We start from the raw sequence: 14,053 nt of genomic DNA on the forward strand, positions 1-14,053 counted from the left end.
ACCCATACAACCAGTAGGTTGAATGAAAGAAAATGGCTCGATTTTCCTATCCAAACATTTGATGTAGATGAGGGAATCCCTCCCACTCTGGTACTGTATTCTGACAGCGGGAAGCTTTCCTCACCGTCAGAATACAATGATCAGCGGCTATAGCTGGTGGCACTGATTGTTCAGGAAAAACCCAACAGGCTGGATGTACAGAAGTCGATCGATAGATCAGCCTGTCTATACTTCGATCAAAATGTGTCCAGTCCTTGCTGAACCGGACAAATTTCAATCCATGTACAGTATTGCCGGCTTAACCCCCCTGGCGGTATTCTCGATTGAAGCTTGGGGTTAACTTTCAGTACCAGAATCGGTAACCCTGAGCTACACTTGGGAATACACTGCAGCGTTGCTCCAGGATCCCTCCAGCAGTTACCTTGTCCCCGGCCATGTCCTCCGGCCGATGCCGGCATCCATCTTCTGGGTTCCTTTCCCTGCGAGCGTCGGGATGTTTGGGACGTACGGGGGAAGGACCCGGTGGGAATTTCAAAAATGTAAAAATTTGACATTCACTCAATACACTAAAATCTGCTAGTATTTCATTACTGTATCAAACCATTTCACATACATTTTGTCCCTAGTGCTTTGTCCTGTTTCCTGCCTGCATTTTTACCATTCTTTCTGCCTGGAAACTGAGAACTGTCCATGGCATCCAAAAAGCGTCCCTTTAGGTCAAAAGCAGTTTTAGACCAGCTAGAGTAAATTAGAACCACTTGCAGAATTGAGTGATGATTCGTGGGGAAATTCATCATCAGACACTGAAAATGATTTTGCGACTGAGCTCAGTTGTGGTTTGATTACATTATTGAATTAAATTTATTATTATATTATTATTTTTTAATGATTATTTATTATATTATACTTTATGATTTTGTGTTTAAAATGTTATCATTTTACCCGGGATGTTTACTAGACTAGACTTGTTTGGACAGATTTCAGTGAATTATCCCTAAGAATTACAGGCCTACAATAAAAAAACAACATATTTCCATTGAAAACAATGTACCGCTTTGAGCACAGAAATACTGACATAATCAGACCGGAGGTTAAGTTAAGATTGAGTCATTAGTCTCCTGCAGGCAGGAGGAAGCATTTCCTTTGTCCTCTCTTCAGTAATTAGACTGTAATATTGTAACTTCGTAGTAACTCACAAGGTGAGAGGCTGCAGCATATGTGTCAAACATTTGTACACATAGCCGATAATTGTACAGGAACCATGATTTTTAAGACTTTGTCATTTCTGACCCAGCTCCAATCCAGCAATGTTCACAAGAGCCTCTGCTCTATGGGGACTCTACCTCCTCATAGGCTGAGTCAGCAGCTGGAGGCCATTGGCTCCTGCTGCTGTCAATCACAGCCAGTGAGCCAATGAGGAAAGAGTGGGGGATGGGGCCGAGTTGCAGCTCTATGTGTCTTATGAATGCATAGAGCAGAGGCTCGGGAGCGAGCACGCATCAGTGCCCTCAGAGCATGCTGCTTGCTCAGGGCACTGCTTGAAGGGGAGGAGCCAGAAGTGCCGATAGGAGAACTGAGAAGAGGAGGATTGGGGTTGCTCTGTGCAAAACCACTGCACTGAGGAGGTAAGTACAGCATGATTGTTATTTTAAAAAAAAACAAAAAGAAGCTATTATACTACTTTAACTTTAAACATTACTTAGCTTGCATGCTCCAAACATGAAAAAAACATATCTGATGCTAGGTCCAATTTAACTAGCGAATCCTGGCTGGTTGAATCATTCTTCAGTTTTTTAAAACAGACCTCTAATTAAAGAGATTTGTACTATTTTTCAAAGTATCTACTTTTCTTAAAGCTGATCTGCTTATATTTAGACTTTCCCATCTACCTTCTTTCTTCAACATGCTAATTATTTTTTGTTTTCATTACAGACCTGATTTTAAACCCAGTAATATCGTCACTGGGTCTCTGTGCTTCTCAGAGCAGACAGATCTTGGCTGGTGGGAAGGGCCAACAGGGTGCTGTATATAGCTTCTTAAAAACATCATAATCCCCTGCCACAGTACCCCTCTCAAAGAGCCCTCATGCAAGCGGTGGACTGGGAGAAGTTCTGAAACTATCTAAATGTCTTGATAGGTGGATGTCTGTCTGGAGGTGTGGGCGCTCCAAGGCAGACTACATCTTCATGCAGGTCACCCTAGACAGCATGCACATATGATGCTGAGCCACCATGATTAAAAGAGCTGATATCCAATGAATGAAAGGTGAATCAGGGACATTAAAAATGGGGAGGGAAGAGCTAGATGATGCTGGACATTCTCCAGGAAATTAGGTGGGCTCTATCTAACTTGATACAGCCTTTAATGCACACTGTAAGATGCTCACAGTGTGCGGTGAAGTCAGAGTAAGCAATCTCAGTTCAGGAAGACTGTACAAAATGTGCATGACTGGAGGAAAGGCTGGAGTTCAGCTTTAAAGGTTATTCTCAGTTTTTTTTTCTCCCCACCATTAAGGGAGTAATTACAGTCATTTGTATGCAATGCAAATATGTCAAAATGCTTCTGGACATCTTTCGGGGTGCTTAAACTCAGCATTCCATAGGCACAGCTGTATGCATGGTTCCACCATACCAACAAACAGAAATCCTCCTTAGCGCTCATTGGTGAATACTTAACCAGATAGGTTTTTACAAAATGAATTAACACATGGTCTTGCCAAAATATATCAACAATTATCAAGTGGTAGCTTTAGGACATTTTAAAAATGCTCCTTCTCTTGGCAGCAGCGTTCTTCCAGATAAAACACCTGACACTTGTCAAGGTGTGTAACGCTTTTACAAGCATTTTTTAGGGGTGTTTAGGCATCAAGTGCTTGGGCAATAGTCAGTTTCATTGGCCAGAATAATAATTTACTCTGGCCATTGAAATGAATTGCCGCTCAAGTGCTAAACGAGCCTAGGCGCATCAAGCATTTTTTCTGCCAAAACGCTGCTGCTCTTGGACACACTGGCCCTGGGGTTTTTTTCCTGCTGGTAATCGCTACTAAAAGATTTTAAAAGTCTATGTGTGCATGGACACATAGGATAACAGAGAGACGTTTAGAAGCAGTTAAAACAAAAACGCCTGACGCCCCTAAAAGTGGCTGCAAAACAGCCCTGTGTGCATGAGGCCTTAGAAGGAACATTTTATTAATCAAAACACCTGAATGAGAATCCTCACATAGAAGAAGAAATTCTTTAATGCCTTGACTGCTCTCTAGTTTTGTAGCAGTAGAATCAATCAGTAAAGCAGGACCAATTCAGCTGTACTGCCCTGGAACTAGAATACAAAGCTGTATTGTCTAATGTCTTTCTGTATGTCAGACACTAGAATAAGCCTTCCAAAGTGAGGTAATAAAATCAATCACAGGATAAGCCATTTAGAGAGGGAATTGGTTTCAATAAAACCACAGAGTCGAGATAAGTGGGAACATAAAATTAAAATTACTTTCTTGTCTGATAAAACAGATAGAAGATCCTGCAAGTGTAGAGTACAAATGCAGTTGTCCTTATGTACATGTATTCCTAAACCTGAAGTCTGGGATAAGTAAATATTGTCTACATACAACAATCATGCGTATTCTTACTTGATGTGCTTTGTGTATTTCTTCCAGATGTGTGCAGTAATGCAGTGTGAACTTTGCTTATGTGCAGAAGCTTCCTGTAATAAAGACCAGTCACTGCTACTCCCTATCCTTGTGCAGAATGAATGGTCTTGCCTCCACCCCCTCCTGTAGTTTTCTGTAGGAAGCTTGTAGTCGGTGGAGCCTGCTCAGCGTCTCCCACAGCTCTGTTCTCTGCACAAGCTATGTACAGTACGGCGGTGATTTCACTGCTACTTTAAGGGGTAATTACTAAGTTTGAAAAGGCATTTGGTGCACAAATTCTTTAAAGCTATTGAGGAGTATGCTTAACCAAACATTTATAAACCCAGAGTTCAGCAGGTAAGTACATAAACAAAAGAAATATATGAACGATTATGTTATTCAGATTATTTACACCCAGCTCATCACATTTATATATACAGTATATCTAAACATTAAATTAAACAAACAATTAAATTAATTTAAAAACTATAGCAGCCTATACAGTGATCATTTTTCTGCATTCGAACAGTTGGTTGAACAATAAAAATGATCCGATTCCCCCATCCACACACTCGATGTGGATGAGGGAATCCCTCCCAATGTTCTGTCATGTTTTCTCAGCAGGGAACTTTTTATGCCATGAGAACACAAGGATCAGTTTTGCTGGCTATAACCAGTGGCACTGACCACTCAGGAAATACCCAACAAGGTGCTTGTACAGAAGTCGATCTATTGATCAACTTCTGTAAAACCGGGGTGTTTATCCATGGAACAAAATTTTGCCAGATGCTGCTGAACCAGCCAGATTTCCATCCACGTACACTATGGCCAACTTATAGATTCTCTGCAATAGATTGCTCTCTTAGACATTGACCAGTGAGCCTAAAGTTGTGACAAATATCTTAATCCAAAAATGCTTTGTAGCTTCTTTTGCAGTGTTTCTCAATCATTTTATCCCAGAGGAACCCTTGAAATAAATTTCATGTCTCAGGGAACCCCTGTTAAGATGAGTACATTGGGGAAATGCCCCTTACATTGGGAAGAATGTTCCCCCTTATAGCAATGGTCAGACTGCTACCTTGCAGTCATGCTGATAGCTCTGCCAAGTAACGTTGGACATGGAACTATGTAGACACCATCAGATGGGAGATCAATCAACAACAGTTCAAAGAACCCCTAAAAATCTCATCAGAGATCCTAGGGTTCCCTGCTCTACTGTGTTAGGAAATGTATAGATGTAGGGAATACATTGGGCTTCACCTAACAATGTGGCATCTGTGAGGGAGGGGCATGGGAAAAGTCATCCTCCAAATGGGTGTTGACCAGGATGTACAGATTATTTCAGGGTGGCTATGCTGTTTAGTGGGGTGTTGGCCATGATGTACAGATTATTTCAGGGTGGCCATGCTGTTTATTGTGGAGTGTGCATGTGCTGCTTAAGCCTCAATCACCAGCGAATACCTTATACAAATGGACAGTGGTGGGTCTGATTGGTCTTATAACAGGATCTCCTTTCTAGGTGAACTGCAAGTGCAATGATTGTGCAAGCCACAGTGCCTAGTAATGGTGAACTGCAAGTGCAATGAGTGTGCAAGCCACAGTACCTAGTAATGGTGAACTGCAAGGAGATTCCTTTGAGTGTTTCCGGACCTAAGCCACCAACAGAGCAGTGTATGACTGCTAATTGTTACAGTCAATATAGTTACCTAACTATCTAGAACCTAGTCAATACGTAGGCATGAAGTTCAGCTAATAGTGACTATAGCTGGAATTACACAGATAAATGCTAAAACAAACCATCATAGGACAAAGCAGGCCGGTGATTTCAGCAATAATGTGCTATTAAACAAGAAGCGTTGGTCTTTCCAGGACCTTCTGCAGTAATGTAATTAGAATCTACACTGTGTGCCAACCTAAGGGTGGTGTGATTAGGGGAGGCCTGGTCATCAAAGCTCATTGCAGCGCTTTGAGTGCTTTCATGGTTTTGCGCAGAAGCATTAACCCCGTTAAACTAGGTGTGCAGATTTGTACTCTGTATCATACTTAATTATTTATGAACCCCTTTCACAATGAGTCGGGTGATCTAGTCAGGGAGGTGCATCAGAACTAGCAAGATGAGCATACTGTAAACAGGACCATGGACAGCTCCTCCTGAGCCTCTTAGATCATCTCTCCTGTGACTTGCGTCATTCTTCTACTGTACATCTATTTTGATCATTTTAGTTCATATTCCAGTAACTTTTTGCTTGCTGTTTGGTTTTTCATTTGCAATTCAACACCCAGATTTGAAAGATGTCCTATTTATCCAGCACATAGCCACTGTTCTGTGGTTTCATCAGGTTATGAATATACCAGAGAAGCACAAAGGGCTACCTCAGAAAAGAGAACCGGACAACATTTTTAGATCCATGAGATCGCTTGGAAAACAGATGATCTTCTTTTGATGCTGTCATTCATATTTTATATTCAACTGCATAGTCAACTTTTCATATGGCCCCTCTATTGCTTATATGCAATACGACTGATATAAATGTTGCTTGTGATTATCAGGTAATTATTTACAATTAAGCAAAATAAAGATAAAAGTTGGTACCAAGAGATCAAAGTTCTATGAGCATGAAAAAATGGAGATAGGGTTTGAAAGGCTAAATGCAAACAATCATATGATCGGTTTGTGAATTTGAGGTCTATTTTCACATCTGACACCCTCTATTTGAAGTTTTTATAGTCTTACCAGGTTTTTGCTGGTTTGCTATCTTTCACCCACAATTCAAAAACAAAACTAAAAAAATCGGTTATTTAGATCAAATTGGTCTAGCATCTGGCTGGACTGTACAACTACAGAAGACATCAGCCTCTAAGAGGTTTTTTAACCAAAACTGGAGAGTGAAAATTATTCAGTTTCCAGGTTTTATTGTCAAAGCTTAATTGAACAAGCTGAAGTTAGAAGCTGATTGGCTAGCTTGCACAGCTGTACCAGATTCTGAATTGCACCAGTTTTAGTAAATCTCCCCCTAAGATTCTTTAAGGCAGTGAAACTATGCACAGTACTGAATATTTGGGCAGTGCACTAAAATAAGATATCAATACAAATTTATGGTTACCGTGGGTCAGTATGGATGCGGTGTGACTACTTGGAGAATAGGTCAAACCTTTGTTGTAATCTTTCAAATACCTGCCTTAAGATTTGAACATTTCTTGTGGTCACTTTTATAACATATTGGTAAAAATAATTGCTTTGCAAGTAAAATCTTTTATATCTGCTAAGCTTGATTCTAAGACCCTAAAAAAAAAATTGGGCATAGAGACCAGAAGGTATCAACCCTCCCTGACCTCCATACTGTCTAATCAGACAGCAAGAACTAGACTTGGGCAAAAAATACCAAATGGCAGGGAAAATCTTATTCGACTGATTGTTTGCTCAGAATTGGTTAACCACAGATGTCTACTCACATTTAAAGATGTCTTTGGATACAGTCTTCAATCATCTAATAACTATAAGCACCAGTTATGGATCCTTAAGTAATCTTTTCACTGGGCAGACATTTAAGAGTAAAAGCACAGACAATATTTAATGTCTGTCTACAAATTCACATCATTAAAAGCCAGCTGAGTCAGCAAGGTTACACCTCTGTCTCCAAAATGGTTTTTCAATAAGAACAACAGTCATCTGCTAGTATGGTAACCCATGGCAAGCAAATAGGAAATAAACATATCAATCTGACTACAGTAAATTAAAATTGAATTGGTTGCCAGGGGTTTCTGCTCTTTGCGCTGCCTTATGGAATTAATCTATATATGGCTACTGACCAAATATCAGAATTTTTGTTTACTTGAAAAATCTTCCCTGCCTAAGGTCATTTTATATTTGACTTTCTGTTTTTTTTGCTCCTCAGGCTATTTATATCGAATAGCATGTAATTCATGCTGTGACTGCTTATTTATAACTTGCCATAAAGGTAGCCAACCTAATTATTGAGCATAGGAAAGAAGGGAATAACTCCAATCCCCCCCCGACACTCTCACCTACCTAGAATCAGTATAGCTGCTGTCAACATATGCAGGATAATATTATTTTCAATGCTAGATGTGAAACTTAGAGTTCATCTGTATAAAGAAGCCATCTACTGTATATTTTTTCTATGCAACAGCAGCAATAGTGAATGGATGTGAAAATGCAACCCAACCTAGTCTACTGCTCTGATGTAAATCCCAGAGCTCTATGTATTGATCCACATCTTTCTGACAATCAATAGCAGTGTTTTATGAGGGCATTAAAGGCCCTTTCCACCCTCCAGGCACCGGACTGGACCTCTGCGCTGTTTAAACAATCAGATCCATGTGACCTCTCAATAGATTACATGGAATGCCATTATTTGTACTAAGGGATTCCCATCTACATAACATGGGGCACCTTTCTAGTTCTTGGCTATTAAATGGTAAATAAAGTAATATGCTTCATACTGCTTTATAACTGGTGTACTTTGTTAGAAAAAAAAAGATCATTATTATGCGTGTTGGGTGGGGCTAGAATCCCCAGGGCTACACAGATTTTTAGACTGGCTTTCCTTTGCAGAACTGTGTAATTTAATGCCTCCGATGAGACAGACACATGTAATGTAAATCAGCAAAATGATTAAATAAAGCAGTAGTGCAATGATAATGTGTAATTTGCAGTTTACAATGATTTCCAGATTTCATCTTTCTTTAATTAGAATCTGGTAAAATATTGAGGAATAGCTGTTGATTGCTACTATGGACTATTGTACTTCGCAGCATTAGCCTCCTTAAATGATAATTAAACCATCCTTAACAATTTAGTAAAATGATGCATTACATAAATGCAGCTTTTTTTAAAGACGTTTCTCTTTCAGAAAAATGTAAAGTATGTACTAGGTAGAAAGTGGAGAATTCAAGCTGCTAATTTGGAGCAAAATTAATCAAAGTCTAAGTGCATCATTAATTCATAATGCAGATCTGGTCTTATAGTGTAGCTCGAAGTTGAGGTTTGCACATTCAGGCTTGGATACTTGTAACTTCTTTTAAAGCACTACATAACGTTCTCCTGAATTTACCAAATTGACTGCTGGCCAGCTGACAGGCATTGCTGTCTTCACTAGTTTATTTCCCCTAGGGGGTATTATAGACAGCTGACATTGTCATCACTCTATGGCCAGGACAAAGGCAGCTGAAAGTGCAATTATTGTACAGGATTAAGTGCGTGCATGCGCTGCTGACAGTATGCTAACCTATAACAGTCTGTTAATGGAAGTTCCTTCTCATGTGACCGTAGCATGGGTTAAATTGTGCAAATCTGCTAACAATGACACATAAATCTTCACATGCTTGTCAAACACCGTCCCTCCCAATTTCTCAGTCTGATTAATAGAACAGGCTCAATCTTCAAATGCTGAGATGGTCAAAAAGTATATTGGATGCGGGAAGCAGCAGGGAGGAGTCTGAGCCATGCCATATCCCATTAACAGAGGCAGCATTTGTAATGTGCTACGCTGAGCAGCACATGCTCCCAAGCAAAGCTGAGGGGGCACCGAGCCAAACCCAGCCTTTACCAGGAAGGCAGAGCGCTATAATATATGGGAATACAAAAAGATTGATAGCAAGCACTCTGCTAATGTGCAGCCAATGACATACCGTGTATACACTTTGGTCATAGATTCACTGGGCTCTTTCTTAATCAGCAGAAAGATTAATCATGATATGCAAAGTGCAGTAAGCCATAATAACCAATCAGATTTCAGCTTGCATCATTTTAAAACAGTCAGATCAGTGGAATCTGACTGGTTGGAGTTTCAACACTTTAATCTTCCCTTTTAATATAAACCTGACACTTGGGCAGTATTGAAATATGTTTTGATTGCATGCTTAAAAAAGAATAAAAAAAAAAAAAGCAAATGTTTAAATTAACCAATGCTTTGCTGGGTGTGGCTTGTGATGCAGTTGGCATCTTTTTCCACTTCCTAGGAACATAAGGGAAAATAGTTGGACAGGAAAACACCTGTGTGATTAGGCTCTGATGGAAGCAGCCATTCCCTGAGTCATGTGCCGCATACTAGTTCCAGGGCAATGGCTCACTCAATGGGTTTAGCTTCATTGCCTAAGAACTAGTATGCGGCACATGTGTCGAGCAATGACTGCTTCCATCAGAGCCTAATCACACAGGTGATATGCTACGGAACAGATTTCCTTTAAGTATCATGCACAGGCAGTTAGGTTTGTATACCGTATCATGCATTTTGTAGAGCTGTATGTGTAGTTTTTAGTAAACCACTGTGAGTTGTGTGCAGCCACCTATATGCAAGGCAATTCCCATCCGGGACCCTACTCACCATGATGGAGAAGATCAGTGCCACTATGTTGACTGGCCAAACTGGGCAGAAGCAGGAGAAGATGGCCAGGACCAAATAGTCAGTGGGCCTTCCTTGGTCCTGGGCAGTGGTGGTGGCTGTAGAAGAAGCCCTGGCAAGGCTACCCCTGCTTGGAGAGAGGGGGGCTGACTCCAGCTGCCCTGCGGACACTGACTTGTAGGGCAGGCTGTGCCCATTCTGGTCTAAGTCTCCTATGGACTTTTCGCTGGACATGGTGACCGAGAAAGACTTCTTCATGCCATTCTCTTCTTTAGCCTCATTTACAGAGGTGAGGAGTTTCTCAGTCTCATGTGCCTCTGCAGGAAGAGGGTTTCCTGAGCCCCCCAGTGCCTTTTCATACTGGGCATCTGTGTTTATGGCCATGACGGTGCTAGTCCTTTCCTCACAACTGCCTAATGCAGTATAGAATTCAAAAGAAAAGTAATAAACTTCTTACAAGCTGCTAAAATTCCATGGAGCCAGTTGGAGAAGTATCTCGTAGAAGTGGCAGTCTGAGGATCTTTTGTGAGAGGAGATGCTGATCACAGGCAGTGGAGCTGAATGGAGAGTTGGGTGGTGTAGGATCCTGGATGAGGCTCTGTTTGCTAGATCTGCTGCAGACTGCTGTTGCCCTGCCCCAGTCTCTGCTAAAGGCTTCTCAAGTGGAATCGTCCTCTCAGGACAAACCAAGTCAGATGCTGGCTAGGCTGATGACACAAGCAGATTATTGCAGTTTTCACACTAAGCAGCATCACAGGATTCTCCTGGGTGTTAACTGAGGAATTCCTCTACTTCATAGCTCTGTTATACAGTCATTTATTGCCGGGAGATTTTCACTGACATTGTTCTGAGACTTTGTGCACTTAACTGTCACTCTCTGCTGCTTCTGAATTAAGTCTGTGTATTTTTTTACTTAAATATAAATCTAGCCATGCAGATTTGCCTGCCCTGCATTTTGTCATATACTTGTATTATTAAATAAAGTCTCAGAATAAAAAAAATAGAGTTTATTTTTGTATATATAGCATTGGATTAACTATTAAAGTGGACCCCGCACCAAAATACAAGGTGATGTTGATAGGTCCCGCACTTCCCATTTAAAACAGCTATGAAAAAAAAAACAGGAAGAAAAAAAGGAAGATGTATATATACTCTGATTTTTAGCCCACTTGCCTAGGTGCCACTACCTCCCCATAGAATCCTAGGAAAGTCCAGGATCTCACACCTTAAAATAATGTGGTCCAGGGGGCTTAGCAAAATGGTGATAATGATATTTTGGTGCATGTTCCATTTTATGGTGACCAAAACCACAAATACGTTATGTTGTAGCTTACCAATCATCAGATGTTGTGGCTGCATTAGTTTTATTTTATTTGGCCACTATTTCTCTTTTGTTTTCACCTGGTTATTTGGCCAGTAATACAACCCCTGTATTAGTGAGACACACTGGGGGAGATTTACTAAAATTGGCACACTCTGAATCTGGTTCAGCTGTGCATGGTAGCCAATCAGTTTCTAACTTCAGCTTGTTCAATTAAGCTTTGGCAATAAAACCCGGCAGCTGTTTGGTTTCTATGCACAACTGCACCAGATGTTGCACTCTTCTGTTTTAGTAAATCTCCCCCACTGAGCACAGGAGGCACAGCAAACAGCAGCATTGTCAGTCTGGGGAGAGGGTAGCGTTAAAAGTATTAGCAGATTTAAATACATTAAACAAACTGAGGCCAAACTCCAGCTAATACTTTATAATCAGTTACAGTAAACATTTTTTTTTCTTTTGGGATACAGGTTTTCCATGAATAAATTAAAGCTGATCATTTTAATCACCCCTGTCAATGTCAAGTGGTTTGTCTCATCCATGTAAACTGATACATTCTGCTGGAGAGCTTGAGCATCTGAAAAACAACAGACTTGCTGGCTGGATCACCAGATGAATACAGAAGAAATAAAACCTAAACAGGAAACTAATACAGCCATTACATCTAAGAATTGGTAAGCTGCAGTACAATAAAGGTTTTTTAACTGAACCGACCCAGACTGTGCTTGAGTACTGACATCCAAAAGGCTGACGCGTTTCGAGGACTTGCCTCTTCCTCAGACTGAGGAAGAGGCAAGTCCTCGAAACGAGTCAGCCTTTTGGATGTCTAAACTCCCTATTGCGGACTGTTACTCTGCGCGGTGTTAACCCAGCTGTTCTTTATGATGTGCCTTGACTATATTGTCGTTTGTGAGTACAACACCGATTTTATTTTTTATTAAACATTTTTTATGGTAATGGACTAGGCCTGTGCGCCCTCTGTTTTGTCTTTCCTCATTCAGTATATTTAGATTCCCCCGGTCCATTTGAGGGCAGCAAGGTGTGCATGTTCCAGGACATTCTTAATGTGGTTGTAGCCTGCATCGAGTCCATCCCCAAGCGCAGGAGCATTTGTGTTTGCTGGTTCTTTGTGCTTGAGTACTTCCGTTAGAATACCGCTACACCAAACACTGACAACAGATACCACAGCCGACCATACAAGACTAGACGACACCAGTCTGTCTGAACATGGAACTCTTTATTTGAACACAGATACAAGATATATTCACTCAGGGGACAATCCCCCTTCCTGTATAATGACACAGAGCGGAGCAATCTATATTTAGTAACAAGAGACACACAGGTATTCAAACTTCACACCAGCAGACAGTCCCATCAGGAGGGAGGGCTGCTGGAGACCCCCCCCCCACTAAGCTAATACACATAAACATATACATCCTATAATAGTTTGCTCCCAAGCCAAACAATAGAACAATGGGATGCAGCCACATAACAATAAACAATCAACAACCCCCCACCTCACCTATCTCTTAAACATGTCTACACAGTCTGAGACAAAGCCCACACAATATTAGGACAGATCACCCTGTACCCCTAACAGGCACAGGATGATTTACACATACGAGGGATATGGGGAGCTGAGACAGGGGTCTCCCTACCTCTCCAAAGTGAGCTGGGTTCCTTAGGCCCCCCATCCACAGTGACTCCTGTCACATATCTCCCCTTTTGGCAGGGGACTAACAGAAGGAGAAGACCCCAAACGGGTTGACTCTGAAGTTAGTCTATACTTCCAGTACCCTAAGCAAATTGTCCCACACAAAGCATTACTCACGCAGCCAACCTCTGCCTCTCTTGTAGAACATACAACGTCCTTCTCCCTAAAGTCCTCTCAGCCACTGGAAAGAAGACAGGGTGGCTGGGCCGACTCCATCATGCTGCTGGGGATCTGGGCAGACTGCCCAGCATCCCTGGGGTATCTAGGTGGTGATTGTAGTCTCATCCACTTTGACTTGATGGACATCCCCCAGTGTTCGCAATGTTCGCAAAGTAAGGCTGACATCCTCCTGTCCAGACCCTTTTCTAGGGTTGTATCAGTGGAAACCAAAGTCTCATCCACAGACATCCACAGACCTCAGCTCAAGCTGCAGTTGTGAGGTACCGAATGCATCCTCTTCCTGTAGCTCCTGCGGTGCTGATTGTTGTGGGCAGAGGTCAACAACACCATGCCCTGATGCCAGCTCTTCTGCTGGAGGCGCACCGGCTAGTTCCTCCTCAGCAGAAAAGTCAATCAAATCGCCAGTCTCTGGAACTGGTGTCTGCGGATAGTGGTACACCATCTCCTGTCCTTGGAACCCAGAAGATGTTACCGGTGCTGGGCAGAGGCTAGCAGAGCTCTGCCCTTTTGTCAGCTCTTCAGGCTTGGGGACGGCAAGCTCTGGAATTTCCACTGTCGATTCTTGGGTATGCTGCTGAACATGTTTTAGCAGTTGCCTGTGTGCCCTTTCCAAATGCTGTTCTTTCATCAGCAGGTATTCCAGATCTGGTTCAAGCTCTGAGACCCCTGTAAGACCGAACATAGCCTCTCTGTATTCTCGCAGGTCCTCAAGGGTAGGTTCTCCTTCATTGCCAAACACAAAATGATCTGTAAGGCTCTCCCAGAGCAGTCCAGGGCCACCAAAGTCATATCCCTCCAGAGAGCATTCTGTTGTCACCCCTAAATATTTCTGCTCTGCGTGCCACTGCACT

General features: G+C 41.8%; 1 protein-coding gene across 2 annotated transcripts in view; it reads right to left on the reverse strand.

The window, feature by feature from the left end:
* The window catches only part of LOC149457977 (trafficking regulator of GLUT4 1), a 48,764-nt gene extending 38,134 nt beyond the window's left edge, over positions 1-10,630 (reverse strand). For both annotated transcript variants that reach the window (XM_089683058.1, XM_089683057.1), the window contains exon 1: positions 9,973-10,630. In XM_089683058.1, coding sequence (XP_089539184.1) covers positions 9,973-10,374 — 402 coding nt within the window. In that variant the 5' untranslated portion in view covers positions 10,375-10,630. The remainder of the gene's footprint in view (positions 1-9,972) is intronic.
* Between the last annotated feature and the right edge of the window lie 3,423 nt (positions 10,631-14,053).

This window comes from Staurois parvus, unplaced genomic scaffold (genome assembly GCF_062004578.1).
Source record: "Staurois parvus isolate SC_StPar_1 unplaced genomic scaffold, SC_StPar_1.0 ptg000299l, whole genome shotgun sequence".
NCBI lineage: Eukaryota > Metazoa > Chordata > Amphibia > Anura > Ranidae > Staurois > Staurois parvus.